The sequence below is a fragment of the Myotis davidii genome, unplaced genomic scaffold (assembly GCF_000327345.1).
Source record: "Myotis davidii unplaced genomic scaffold, ASM32734v1 scaffold674, whole genome shotgun sequence".
Taxonomy (NCBI): Eukaryota; Metazoa; Chordata; class Mammalia; order Chiroptera; family Vespertilionidae; genus Myotis; species Myotis davidii.
Window position 1 is genome coordinate 1,288,115 of NW_006286674.1, and position 13,404 is coordinate 1,301,518.

The 13,404-nt window shown below is 38.4% G+C and overlaps 1 protein-coding gene across 1 annotated transcript in view; it reads left to right on the forward strand.

Annotated features, from left to right (window-relative positions):
- Positions 1–13,404, forward strand: part of BRDT (bromodomain, testis-specific) — a 37,581-nt gene that overhangs the window by 4,338 nt on the left and 19,839 nt on the right. Inside the window, exons 5-12 of the mRNA XM_015560338.1 lie at positions 1,184–1,542; positions 2,586–2,588; positions 3,481–3,607; positions 4,263–4,442; positions 5,931–6,100; positions 6,584–6,873; positions 7,550–7,663; positions 7,859–7,990. Coding sequence (XP_015415824.1) covers positions 1,184–1,542; positions 2,586–2,588; positions 3,481–3,607; positions 4,263–4,442; positions 5,931–6,100; positions 6,584–6,873; positions 7,550–7,663; positions 7,859–7,990 — 1,375 coding nt within the window. The remainder of the gene's footprint in view (positions 1–1,183; positions 1,543–2,585; positions 2,589–3,480; positions 3,608–4,262; positions 4,443–5,930; positions 6,101–6,583; positions 6,874–7,549; positions 7,664–7,858; positions 7,991–13,404) is intronic.

Here is a 13,404-nt window from a genome sequence, read left to right on the forward strand (position 1 = left end):
ACCCTTCTGGGGCAAGACTTGCTTCAGTGGGGCTTTGGTGCTCACTGAGTCTGCCCCCTGAGTGTGTCCTTTATGAATCCGAGGAGCTGCAATCTGGATGGTCCACCAGGCACTCTGACCACCAGGCACACTGGCTCCTGGATCTTTCAGGAGGTGCCTCTGCCTGAGGTTACTCAGAAGGAGCTCAGCTGTGAATGAATGCAAGTTGCCCTGGGGCCTTCGGCCAGCTGCAGTTTGTTAGGTAATTATCAGATTGCAAAGGGCCAGGCCTTTCATATGCAAAAGCCTCAGTGGCTTGGGCAGGACTGGATACCAGGGGATCAACAGGGCAGAGCGAGCAGTTATGAATGTTCTCAGTCCTGCCCTCAGAGGCCCTGCTTCTCAGTGTCCCGGCAATCGCTGCAAGCACCCCCGAGAGAAAGCTCCCCTCGAGTTCCGACCGATGCCAGACAGTCCAGTTTCTCCCGTATGAGTCTGGGTCCCCAGAGACTCGCCCGGAACTGGAGCTCAGAGCTTGAGACTCCCTCCCAATTGAAAAAGACAACCATGTCCTCAGCCACCAGCCCTCTCCGAATGCGCCTCTGTACTTCTGTATTTTACTTCCGCACCACACCTACTCTGAGTCTTGGTATGCTTTTCTCTTTCCTTCTAGTTGTAGAATTTCCACTCAGCCAGCCTTCCTTTGGTTCTGGATGATGTCCATTCGTCTTTTAGTTGTATTTTTGAAGTGGTTGTGCGAGGCAGCAATCTCCGGTGTTTACTTATGCCGCCATCTTGGTTTCTCCTCTGGAGATTTCTTAGGTAGGATTTGAACTGGTTTAGAATCTTTGCAGTTTCTTTTATATGTGTGTGTGATATAAGTTACTTACTCACAATTTGGTGGGTCAATAACTTTCTTTTAGAATTCTTACACTCTAGCTGATTTCAGGTATTCAATAACTTTTTGTATAACTGACTTTTTTTCTATCTTTCATTGGCCTCAAAGGTTTACACAAGAGAATTCTTGCAGGGTGGGAAGAAAAATATGTAAATTACTTACTTTGTCTATAAAAGTGAAAATAACTTTTACTAATATGTAATATGTGCAAGACTTGGTGCTAATAATGCTTTCCTTTGTTTTTTTAAGAAAATTGTTGCTCTGAATGTCACCTTATAGTTTTATTGTTGAATTGTTTTGTCTTAGGTTACAAAGGGTGTAAAGAGGAAAGCAGATACAACAACTCCTACAACTTCGGTAGTTAAAGCAAGTGGGGAACCTTCCCCAGCACTTCCAGAAAAAAAAATAGCCAAAATGCCACCCGTAAAAGAAAGTGGGGGGAAGAATGTTTTGCCGAATTCTCAGCAACAATATAAAGTTAAAGTAACTGAACCATTAAGGCACTGTAGTGAGATTCTGAAAGAACTGTTTGCAAAGAAGCACTTTTCATACGCATGGCCCTTTTATAATCCTGTTGATGTTAATGCATTGGGACTCCATAACTACTATGACATTGTGAAAAATCCAATGGATCTTGGAAACCCTGAATTTTTATTTACTATATTGTGAACATTATTTCATTATATATTCAATAATTTTTTTCCTCACCTGAGGATATGTTTATTTTAGAGAGAGAGAGAGAGAGAGGATAAAAAAAATTGATTGGTTGATTCCCATGAGTACGTCCCAACTAGGGATTGAATCCAAAACTTAGGTATGTGCCCTGATCAGCATATACCTTTCAGTGTACAGAACAATGCTCTTAACCAACTGAGCCACCAAAAAATGCCCTATATTTTTTGCCAATCTCACAAAAGAAAAATGTTTTTAATTCATAATTCTAATGCAAAACATTTTTATGTAGTTTATAACCCTTTCTGCATGGGGTTTTCTTGCTGATTTTGAAGCTTTAAATTATTGGCAAAATTTAATTATAAGGGAAATTACTAAAAGAATACAACTAAAGCATTTACAGAATTGTTATCTATCTTCCTGGTAAATTGTGCTCATTGTACTCCTTATTTATTGTCTGGAACAGAGATTTTTAACTTTTTTCATCTCATGGCACACACAAACTAATTACTAAAATTCTGTAGCTCACAAAAATCCCTATATTTTTTGCCAGTCTCACAAAAGAAAAATAGGTATGAGTTTTATTCATTCACACCAATGGCTATTCTTCTGTTAGCTGTTGTCATTTTTTAACTTGACAATCTAAAGGAAAGGAGGTCAGTGACCTTGATAAGTAATTGGGTATTGTATGTTTTAAAAATTCTTGTGGCCCACCAGTGTGCCACCAAACATTGGCTGCAAAATCACTGGTCTGGAAGTTTGGTTTTTATTTAACACACAGTTTTATTTTATTGTATCATCAACTTTAAGTTTATTAACCTGTTACTAAATTTTGTGTTTACCATCATTTTTTCATCTTACTTTTTCCTCTGGTTTTTTTTTTTTTTTCTTTTCACAAAAGTGCAAACGTGTGGCTCTTCCATGAGGTCTTAGGTGTCTATATTTTGTCTTTATTCTTTTTTTTTTTTTTAGTAATTTTTTAGCTTCAGACACTATGGCTCAGTTGGCTATAGTCATCCTGTACACCAAAAGGTAGGGAGTTAAATTCCCTGATCCCAATCAGAGCACATTCAAATCTCCAGTGATCTGATGGGTAGAAAAGTGTTTCATGCTTTTGTTTTGCATTTTTTCAATTACAAATGAGGTCTGGCATGTTACATTTGTTTATTGGCCTTTTGTATTTGTTTATGAATTGTTCATTAATACACACATTTTGCCCAGCTGTCTAAAGGATTTACTTGTCTGTTGGTAGTTTTTATTTTATAGTGTCTGCCTAACTGGCTACTCTACATCCTCATTCTTCTATATCAGTGGTTCTTAACTTTCCTAATGCCACGACCCTTTAATATAGTTCCTCATGTTGTGGTGACCCCCCAACCATAAAATTATTTTCATTGCTACTTCATAACTATAATTTTGCTACTGTTATGAATCATAATATAAATATCTGATATGCAGGATATATTTTCATTGTTACAAATTGAACATAATTAAAGCATAGTGATTAATCACAAAAACAATATGTAATTATATATGTGTTTTACCATGGTCTTAGGCGACCCCAAAGGAGTCGCGACCCACAGGTTGAGAACCACTGTTCTATATACTTCATATGCAGCTACCTAAAAATGTAACCCTTGCTGATAATTTTTTTCTGTTCATTTTTAAATGTCTTCATTCCTAGAACAATTGTAATATACATCTTAGATGTAGGTGCCCTTTTCACTGCTTTTCTATGTTCAAACTTGTCTATCCAAGATTATCTGAAAACATCTTGTTTTCCTGCTGTTGTGGTTTTATTCCTATTCTTTTTTTTCTTTTCTTTTTTTTTTTTACTTGGAATGCCCTCCTTATGTCTAAACACTTAATATAGGTGGTCAAATAATTATTGGCTGTGTTTTTGAATCCTGTAATTTTTCATTTATTTAGAGAAAAATGGACAACCAAGAATATAAGGATGCATATGAATTTGCTGCAGATGTTAGATTAATGTTCATGAATTGCTACAGATACAATCCTCCAGATCATGAAGTAGTGACAATGGCAAGAATGCTCCAGGTAAGTTGTTACCTGTGCTCTGAAAGTGAATTTCCTCTGAATATAGTTTAGAAATTTTAGAACCATAACTCAAGAGATAAAGATTAAAACCCAAGTAGTAAAATACAATTTTTAAATTGGTGGGATGGTTTGTTTCTTGAGGTATAGCATCCTTTAGTAGCAAATCTTTTAACAAAGTGCCCACCATATAGAGGATACTGGGGAAAATATTAGTGAAACGGGGACAGTAGATATCTCAGATAGGGTTGACTGGAGCCCATGTCCCACTAAAGGAAAGACCTAAGGACTTTTGAGGCTGAACTATTGGAAGGTAGTAGACTGCCAACCACAGGGCAGGAGATCTGTGGAAGAAGATTCCCAATATTACTTGGCCTGTGTTACCTGAAAAAAGTGAGAAATGTTGCTATGGTTGGCTGGAGGGTAAGCATGAGTCTTATATTTCTTCTTCTGGTAATTGTTATCTAGTTTTATAGAGATATAATTAAGTTTTACACATAATGACCTGATAAATGTATATATTACAAAATGATGACCACAAGGAAAACCAGAACTGTTATAAAAATATGACACCAAAATGTAGCTTTGGTTAAAAGGGGACAGTGCTGCATTAAATAAAAAATACAGAAAAGCATAACAATCTGATTTTCTATTATAGGATGTTTTTGAAATGCATTTTGCAAAGATCCCAGATGAGCCTGTTGAGAGTAAGCCTGTATATAATATCAAAACAGATACCACAAAGTCCTTTGGTAGAGAAAGCAGTACTGAAACTTCCTCTGAAGATAACTCTTCTAATGATTCTGAAGATGAGTGTATTGCAAACCTTAAGAAGCAGGTAGCTAAGTGTATTGATACAAGTTTTTGTATTTATATGAGCTGTTGCTGCTGATCCTATATACTAAAAGCGTAATATGCTAAATGTCTGACCACTCATTCGACCATTCTTTGATCATTCGACCAGTCACTATGACACACACTGACCCCTAGGGGGCAGGCATTCCAACCGGTAAGTTAGCTTGCTGCTGGGGGACTGGGTGAGACGGGCTGGACATGCCCTGGAGCCCTCCCGCGGCCCTGCCCAGGCTCGCCAGCTCCAGTCGGCCCCAATTGCCGACTAGGCCAAGGGACCCCACCTGTGCATGAATTCGTGCACCAGGCCTCTAGTCCTATATAATAAAAGGCTAATATGTAAATCAACCTAACAGTGAGATGACTAGTCGCTATGACATGCACTAACTATCAGGAGGTAGACGCTCAATGCAGGAGCTACCCCCTGGTGGTCAGTGTGCTCCCACAGGGGGAGCACTGCTCAGCCAGAAGCCCTGAGCTGGGCTCACGACTGGCAAGCACAGCAGCAGTTGCGGGAGCCTCTTCTGCCTCCACGGCAGCACTAAGGATGTCCAACTGCTGGTTTAGGCTGGCTTTCCAAGGGCCTAAGCCATCAGTCTGACATTCCCCGAGGGCTCCTGGACTGCTTGAGGGTGCAGATGGTGCTGAGAGACTCCCCCCAAGTGCATGAATTTCATGCACCAGGCCTCTAGTCTATTATAAAATCCTTTGTGTAGATTAAAAGCTGTTATATCTACGTCACTTAGCAACTGTAGCTCTATTTACCTATTGACACATTTATGTTTAATATTCTTTCCTACTAAAATATCTATATGTTAAAATCTTGTTATTTATATTTTTTTTTTATTTTACTTTTTAAGATATATTTTTATTGATTTCAGAAATGGGGGGTAGGGGGGAAGATGATGAGAGCCATTGATCGCCTACCTCCTATATAGCCCCTTACTGGGGATTGAGCCCACAACCCAGGCATGTGCCCTGACTAGGAATCAAACCCAGGAACCTTCAGTCTGCAGGTTGACACTATCCAGTTAGCCAAAATGGCCAGGGCTATTTATATTTTTAACCACAATGAGCTAATTTGCTTTGAAATGATTTATATATCATAATCAGAGGTATTTTATGGATGATATCTTTAATATTTGCTACCTTTTTATGATAAAATGTTAAGCTCCTCTAAGCTAAAGCCTGAAAAATCAATTATTAAAAACTTAAGACTACCTGAAATGCTAATTATTCTAGGTCTCATTTAGATGAATATTTAAGCTTATGGGATGAGCACATGATAGATAGTGTTTGTAATTTAATATATACCCTTCAATATAATGAATTCATAAAATGAAATTCGAACTCAAGAGAAAAGTTATATTAAATGAATCTAAAATATAATGTGAAGGATACTCTTGACTTTTGAGTGCATCATTTTATTCGTGTCTTTAATTATTCAATTATTATCTAATTTTTCCTTTATCAGATTAGAGCTGTTCGTGACCAACTCCAGGTTCTATCCCAAGTACCACGCCATAAGCTAAAAAAAAAAGGCAAATCTAAACAGGAAAAGAAAAAAGGAAAGATTAATAACACAGATGAAAATCCAAGAAAAAAGTTTAAGCAAATGAAAATAAAGGAGAAATCTAAGAGCAAGTAAGAATCTTTTATGATGCTTTATTAAATGAATATTGTGTAAAACTGGAGTCCCAGTGTAAGAATTCATTCACCGGTGGGGTCCCTAGGCCTCACTGGTGATCAGGGCTGATCAGGGCCATCTTGCCCAGTCCCGATCAGGGCCAGGCCGGTTGGGACCTGCCATCTAGGGGGAGAGACAAGGAGAGGGACTGCGGGAGGTTGGCTGGCTTGCTGCGGGGGGAGAGGACGGGACTGGGAGGTTGGCCAGCTGGCCTCTATCGGGGCAGATCAGGGCCAGCCGACGGGGGGAGGGACCGCAGGAGGTTGTACGTCCGCAAGAGGTTGGCTGTGGGAGCACACTGATCACCAGGGGGCAGCTCCTGCACCCCTGGTGGTAAGTGAGCATCATAGCAACTAGTCTACCAGTCATTCAGTCATAACAGTCACTTAGGCTTTCATATATTGTAAAATAGATTTGACTAAATTTAATTTTTGTTGCAGTGAGCCAAAGAAGAGGCAACAACCAGTGTTGGCTCTGGAATCTGAGGATGAAGATAATGCTAAACCTATGAGCCATGATGAGAAAAGGCGGTTAAGTTTGGATATAAACAAACTCCCTGGAGATAAACTTGGAAAAGTCCTTCATATAATACATTCAAGAGAACCTTCACTGAGAAATTCTAGCCATGAGGATATAGAGATAGACTTTGAAACACTGAAAACAACAACACTAAGAGAGCTAGAAAAATATGTTGCTGCATGTCTAAGAAAAAGACCACTAAAACCTCATGGTAGGTATCCTATATAATAAAGACTTACTATGCTAATACTCATCATACCATCATGCCATAATGACCTATCAGCAGGAGGCTGTGTGTGCCGCAGCCACAGCTACGAGCTCGGCGAGGCACGTGGGTGGGGACTTGACTCTGTGTCCTTCCAGACAAAGCTGCCTGAGGCTCAGGCAAGCTGCAGATGGTGGCTACCACTGCCCAGGGCCAGCCCAAGGCTCAGGCAAGCCAAGGATGGTGGCTGCCGCTGCCAGGGCCTGAGACTCAGGCAACAAGGGCTGGGCCAAGGCTCAGGAAAACCGCGGTGGCTGCAAGGGCCAAGGCTCAGGCAGCCACATGGCTGGCAGTGGCAGCAGCAGAGGCATGATGGGACCATCACCTTCCCCTGATCGCCAGGTCACCTCCTGCAGGGGGAGGCCAGAGGCAGCAGCAGCGGGAGGGTGATGGGGGCGGTGCCTTTCCCTGATCGGCTGTGGGGAGTGGGCCTAAGCTGTCAGTAGGACATCCCCTGAGGGCTCCTGGACTGTGAGAGCTTGCAAGCTGGGCTGAGGGCCTCCTCCCAGTACATGAATTTTCGTGCACCAGGCCTCTAATTTCTATATATGAGTACATATCATTCTGATGTTCACTACTTTTAAGTTTGCCCACTCTTTTACTTTTGTCCTAAATCACACAGGTAAGAAAATAATGAAGTCAAATGAAGAACTTCATGCACAGAAAAAACAGCAGTTGGAAAAGCGATTACTAGATGTCAATAATCAGTTAAATTCCAGAAAATGCCAAACAAAATGTAGGTGGTCATTTTCAAATGTTCCTGTGACTATGGGGTTTCCCCCAAAAATGTATATACACACTTTGAATAATTATATAGGCAGTGTTTATTAAAATACATTTCATTTTCAAAATTGAGCTATTAGTTATTAAAGTGTGTATACATTTTATGGGGACACCTACTGGTATTTCAATGTGTTTCCCTGTTTTGTAGCTGAGAAAACGCCATCATCCACAGCTGCTGTTGGAATTGGTTCTCGATTGAGTGACAGCAGCAGCAGCTCGTCAGAGTCTGAAAGTAGTAGCAGTGACTCAGTTACTTCAGACAGCAGTGATTCCGAATCAGGTTAGCTATCCCCTTAAGCGCACCTCTGGTTGTGGGAAAGTTTTTGAAATGTTACTTAACAGAAAGTATGGCTTGGATGCCACACTTATTTAATCCCGTGTTTGATGACATCACTATTTTCTTTAAGAGGTACTGTGTAAAATAAACTTCATATTATATGTATGTGGCTTATAGGCTTGTAATATTGAAAATAGTTTTACTAAAGGTGGGATAGCCTCTTAGTACATAAGACCAGATCAAATCTTAATACCAGAAACTATCAAATAACAAAATGTTGGTCTTCTGTTTCTAAGATAAAAGATTGAGGACATTTTTCATATCAGATCACTCTAACGTTGCAAAGCATGTCCTATTGTGACAATATATTCTGATTCAAATAATCATTTTGAATTAAGAAACCAGTCATCCTAGAAACTGTAAAACAGGTTTTTTTCACTTCTATATTGTCTTCACCATAGAAGATGATCCTTCATTTACAAAAAATTATACTTTAAATTCAGACTCTCACGTATGCTAAAGTACCACATTACCTTGTACAGTTTATTGTCAGCTATATCAATCTTAACTCATTCCTGTTTTCTTCGTGCACTTTCATTGATGGTTATGTAGCTGACAAGTAACCTCTGCCCCAAGGAACGAAGTGGTAGTAGCATTCATCATTATTCACCAAAAGGCAAATTCAGAATACAGAACACTTTGGTGCCTAAAATTTTGCTTTATTTTAAAATGAGATGTTTGTTTGTCATGAAATTCAGATCTATTTTAAAAAACAAAAAACAAACGTCCAACATAGAATATTGGCACAGCAGGTATTCCTACAAACTATTAGAATATCTTCTTCTTTCAGTCTGGCAGTAAGGATTTGCTGGTGTGCACTGCATTCTGTTTTCACTTTTGCTTCTGTTTAGTTAGTATTTATGTGATGCTGATTGCTGTATTTTGTTTTTACATTTCTAAAGTACACAGTGTTAAATATTTTTGTTAGAATAAACAGAACTTATAATTTTGTTGGAATTTGTAATGCCAGAAAAAATTTAATTTAGGGCTCTTATATATTATTTTACTTATAAGCACAAAACAATGCTGGGAAAACTCTTAAGTTGCATTTAGAGTCTTAAATTGTAATAGCATTTGTAATTCCATTTAATAAAGCATTTTTGGCCTAATAAGTTAGAGCACTTTGTCTTTTATTTGTAGGATAGAACTCATATTGGAACTGTTAGTTTGAATTATCTAATTACATATTGACTTCTTTTCCGTAAATTCCTTGCGTATTAGAGGAAAAGTACTATATACAGAGTGCTTTAACAGAGTACCTCAATTTTAATTTTAATTATCAGTTTCTGATAGAATCTTCCAAAATATTCCATGAAGGAAAGAAAATATTTTTCATCCATTATGTGTTCTTAAAATGTTGTTTTTTCTGTTGCCATTGTTTATATCTACATGTATATAACATATATATTATATTTTTATGATTTTAGAGAGAGGAGAGAGAAACATCAATGATGAGAGAGAATCATTGATCGCCTGCCTCCTACATGCCTCGTGCTGGGGATTGAGCCTGAAACCTGAGCATGTTCCCTGATGGGTAATTGAACCGTGACCTTCTGGTTCATGGGTTGACACTCAACGGCTAAGCCACACCAGCCGGGTGTTATATATTTTAAAGTTTATTGGGGTGACTAGTTAATAAAATTATATACATTCAAGTGTACAATTCTATGATTCATCTGTATATTAAATTGTGTGCCTACCACTCAAAGTCAAATCTTCTTTCATCACTATATATTTGACTCCTTTTACCCCTTACTATCTTCTCAACCCCTATTCCCTCTGGTATAACATTATGTTTTTCAAACTTTCTAGCAGAATAACTTGGCCTCAGAATTCTAATTTTAAAATTTTTATTTTATGACATTATTGTTTAATGTCATCATTTTCAAAAAGCAGGAACTATTTTTAAAAATCGTTATTTAAAAAATAAAATTAGCAGCCCTGGCTAGTGTGCCTCAGTTGGATTTTGGAGCATTTTTCCATACACTGAAAGGTGGCAGGTTCAATTTCCAGTTATGGCATATAACCAGATTGTGGGTTTGATTCCCTATGGGGGTGCAAACAGGGGGAAACGAATCAATGTTTCTCTCCCCCCTCCTTTCCTCTCTCTAAAATCAATTAAAATTATGTATATAAAATTAAAACTATGTATTTAAAGTAGCAAAAGTTTTATACTTCATTCCACATTATAATAGTATATAGGTTTGTGACACAAAGGACAGTTTGTCCTTTTTTAAAAAATATATTTTATTGATTTTTTACAGAGAGGAAGGGAGAGGGATAGAGAGTTAGAAACATCGATGAGAGAGAAACATCGATCAGCTGCCTCCTGCACACCCCCTACTGGGGAAGTGCCCACAGCCAAGGTACATGCCCTTGACTGGAATCAAACCTGGGACCCTTCAGTCCACAGGCTGATGCTCTATCACTGAGCCAAACCGGTTAGGGCCAGTTTGTCTTTTAACATGATAGTATGAGTTATTTACCTTTGAAATTTTTATTTTATGAATATTCAGACTGTATACTTCATTGAAAAATAATTATATTTTGTTTAATAAATTAGTAAATGAAAACAGTAGGACCTTTAGTCCTACATATTAACTTCAATTGTGCCCATTAAAACACTGTAAGACTCCTAATTTCTAGTGTGTAAGCTGAGAACATTTTTACTTCTCCTGAGAACAATAAAAATATATAAATGGATTGTAAATTATGAAAAGTAATCATTAGTTATCAATGGCAATAACTATTGTAAAAATAAGTTACTCATCTACCATTCTTAATTACGCACATGACATTTTTAGGGAGTAAACAAATCCCAAGTCTGAGTTTAAAGGTGGGAGGAAATAGGTCTATTCACTGAAAAAATATAACTTGAAAACGAGGCATATGAGCAAAACTTCGTTAACATGCATAAAAATGAACTGAAAATACATATAAGATTTTGTAGCTTTTTTTCCCAAATTATAAGAGAAAGTTTATATAGAAAGTTAGAGAGGTAGTAAGTGAACCAGGTGGACTGGGCAGGCTCAGGAAACAAATTTCAGAAGCAAAAGAAGGGCCCTTGGAGCTTAAGAGAGGGAAAGGCAGAGGTAATGTGAGTGAGGGAAAGGCACAGGTGTGCTCCCAAGAGGGAGAGCATGCCAAGATTGTGTGGCTTTAAAATTTATTATGACTGAATATCTTGCTTCCCTGTACTCTAGGTAAGAAGGCCTTTTGATTATTCATGATAGGATATATGAATATAATTTCATTTCTTCAAAATTTTATTAGAGGAAACTTTTCTGAAATCTGTAAAATATATTTTCTGATAGAAATATATTGATCTTTATGAATTTTTTATTAATCTGTTTTTTAATACCTGTCCTGGATTTTTATAGCAATTTGGTTTTATGCAGTTTTCTTAGTCAAGTCACAATTTCTTTTTTTTTTTTTTAAATATATTTTATTGATTTTTTTACAGAGAGGAAGGGAGAGAGATAGAGAGTTAGAAACATCGATGAGAGAGAAACATCCATCAGCTGCCTCCTGCACATCTCCCACTGGGGATGTGCCCGCAACCCAGGTACATGCCCTTGACCGGAATCGAACCTGGGACCTTTCAGTCCGGAGGCCGACGCTCTATCCACTGAGCCAAACCGGTTTTGGCAAGTCACAATTTCTTACAAATTTGTTCATCAGACTCAAGGCTCTTATGGCTATCCCGTATTATGAGTTGGCATCTCTATCACAATACTAGAGCCCAGTACATGAATTCATGCACCAGTGGGGTCCCTCGGCCTGGCCTGAGGGATCGGGGCGGAAACTGGCAGTCCAACATCCCCTGAGGGATGTAGTAGTGTGCGAAGCTGAGGCAGCAGTGCGCTACGCCACTCCTGCTCATCCTGGCCCCACTGCACTTGCTGCCGCCTGGTAGGCTCCCTGCCGCTCCACTGCAGTCAATGATTCGAGAGTAGAATGAGAAGCAAAATGCTGAGTATAGGCTATTCTTTTCATTTATCTATAGTCTGTAAGACTTAAAGATATACTATATTAGGTAGCTTTGATTATTTTAAAGTAAAAGTAAGTTCATTGAAGCTCAGGATAGTGAGGCAAAGGAAGGGCCCTTGGACACAGGATGTGCGGAGATGGGGAGAAGCCTAGGATGAGCTGCTGCTGCTGCCAGCTGCTCCCCTGGTTGCAAACCTTGTTGGAACGCTTAGAGTTTAGGATAGAGGAAACAAAGATATGCACCTGAGAAAAGGGCACAAGTGTACTCAAAGAAGAGGGAGCCTGGCTTTGATTTTTTAATATTGAAATTCTTTGATGCCTTTTGCTAGTATCTTCAGATTTCAAGGTGCTAATTTGTATAATTCAGAGCTTTAGTTTTATATGCCAGAAAACCAAGATGATACCCTTAAACTTTTAGCAGAGTACTAACATGGTATGTCATATTTTTATTATACTTAAGAGTTTATATCATAGATTAATGTAGGGCAGGTACATATTTGAACAATTAAGACAGATGTATAGATTGCATATATTATAATTATATTAATGAAGTCTGGTTTTGTTCAAAGGTGAAACCATAATTTCTCCACAAAATGTAAAAGCTACCTGGATCTATATCTTTGGTCTTTGTAGTCTATCTTCTTCCTTTCTCCTCCCACCTAACCCCCAACACTTAAATGATATTTAGTAGAATGACATTGATAGAGTTCATATAATTGAAAATACTTGAGTCCTTTAACCCTTCCCCAACAATTTTTTTGTTAAAAATGTTTCTTTTTCAGACTAATTTTTTTATTTTGGTTCTATATAGTCTTTTTGATGCTGGTTATGAAAACAGTTTGTAACTCGTCTTCCTATAAACCATATTTTTTTACCATATTTTCTTAGTATACTCGTCGACGACTGAAAAAGAACATTTTGTGAAAACCAGTATACACGTTTCTGCCGGGGAAGGGGTTAAATTAAAGCACATTTTTTGCCAACTCAAACACAGAAAGTACATCAGAACTATAAACAGCAACCACACACTGGCCACAGCACCCCCTGCCTGCATCACTATCCTTCAGGCCTTGCCTATGTCTGGGGACACATGGGAAAAGAGAACCTTCCCAATTGGATTGCAAGTTGAGGAAATTGGAGGTCTCTTGTTAAGTGAACATAGAGATATCTTGGAAAGAGAAAGATTTTGCTTGCTTATACACCCACACTCACAACATCCCCGCAACATAAGTCACCTATAATCATTTTGATTCGCTTGAGCAGCACAATTGGCCTTTTACAGATTATGTAAAAAATAAAGCCATTTCTGCTTTCTTTGCGTATTTTGCTCAGCTGCCTGGAGTATTCAGTGTTCACATTTCAAGGGC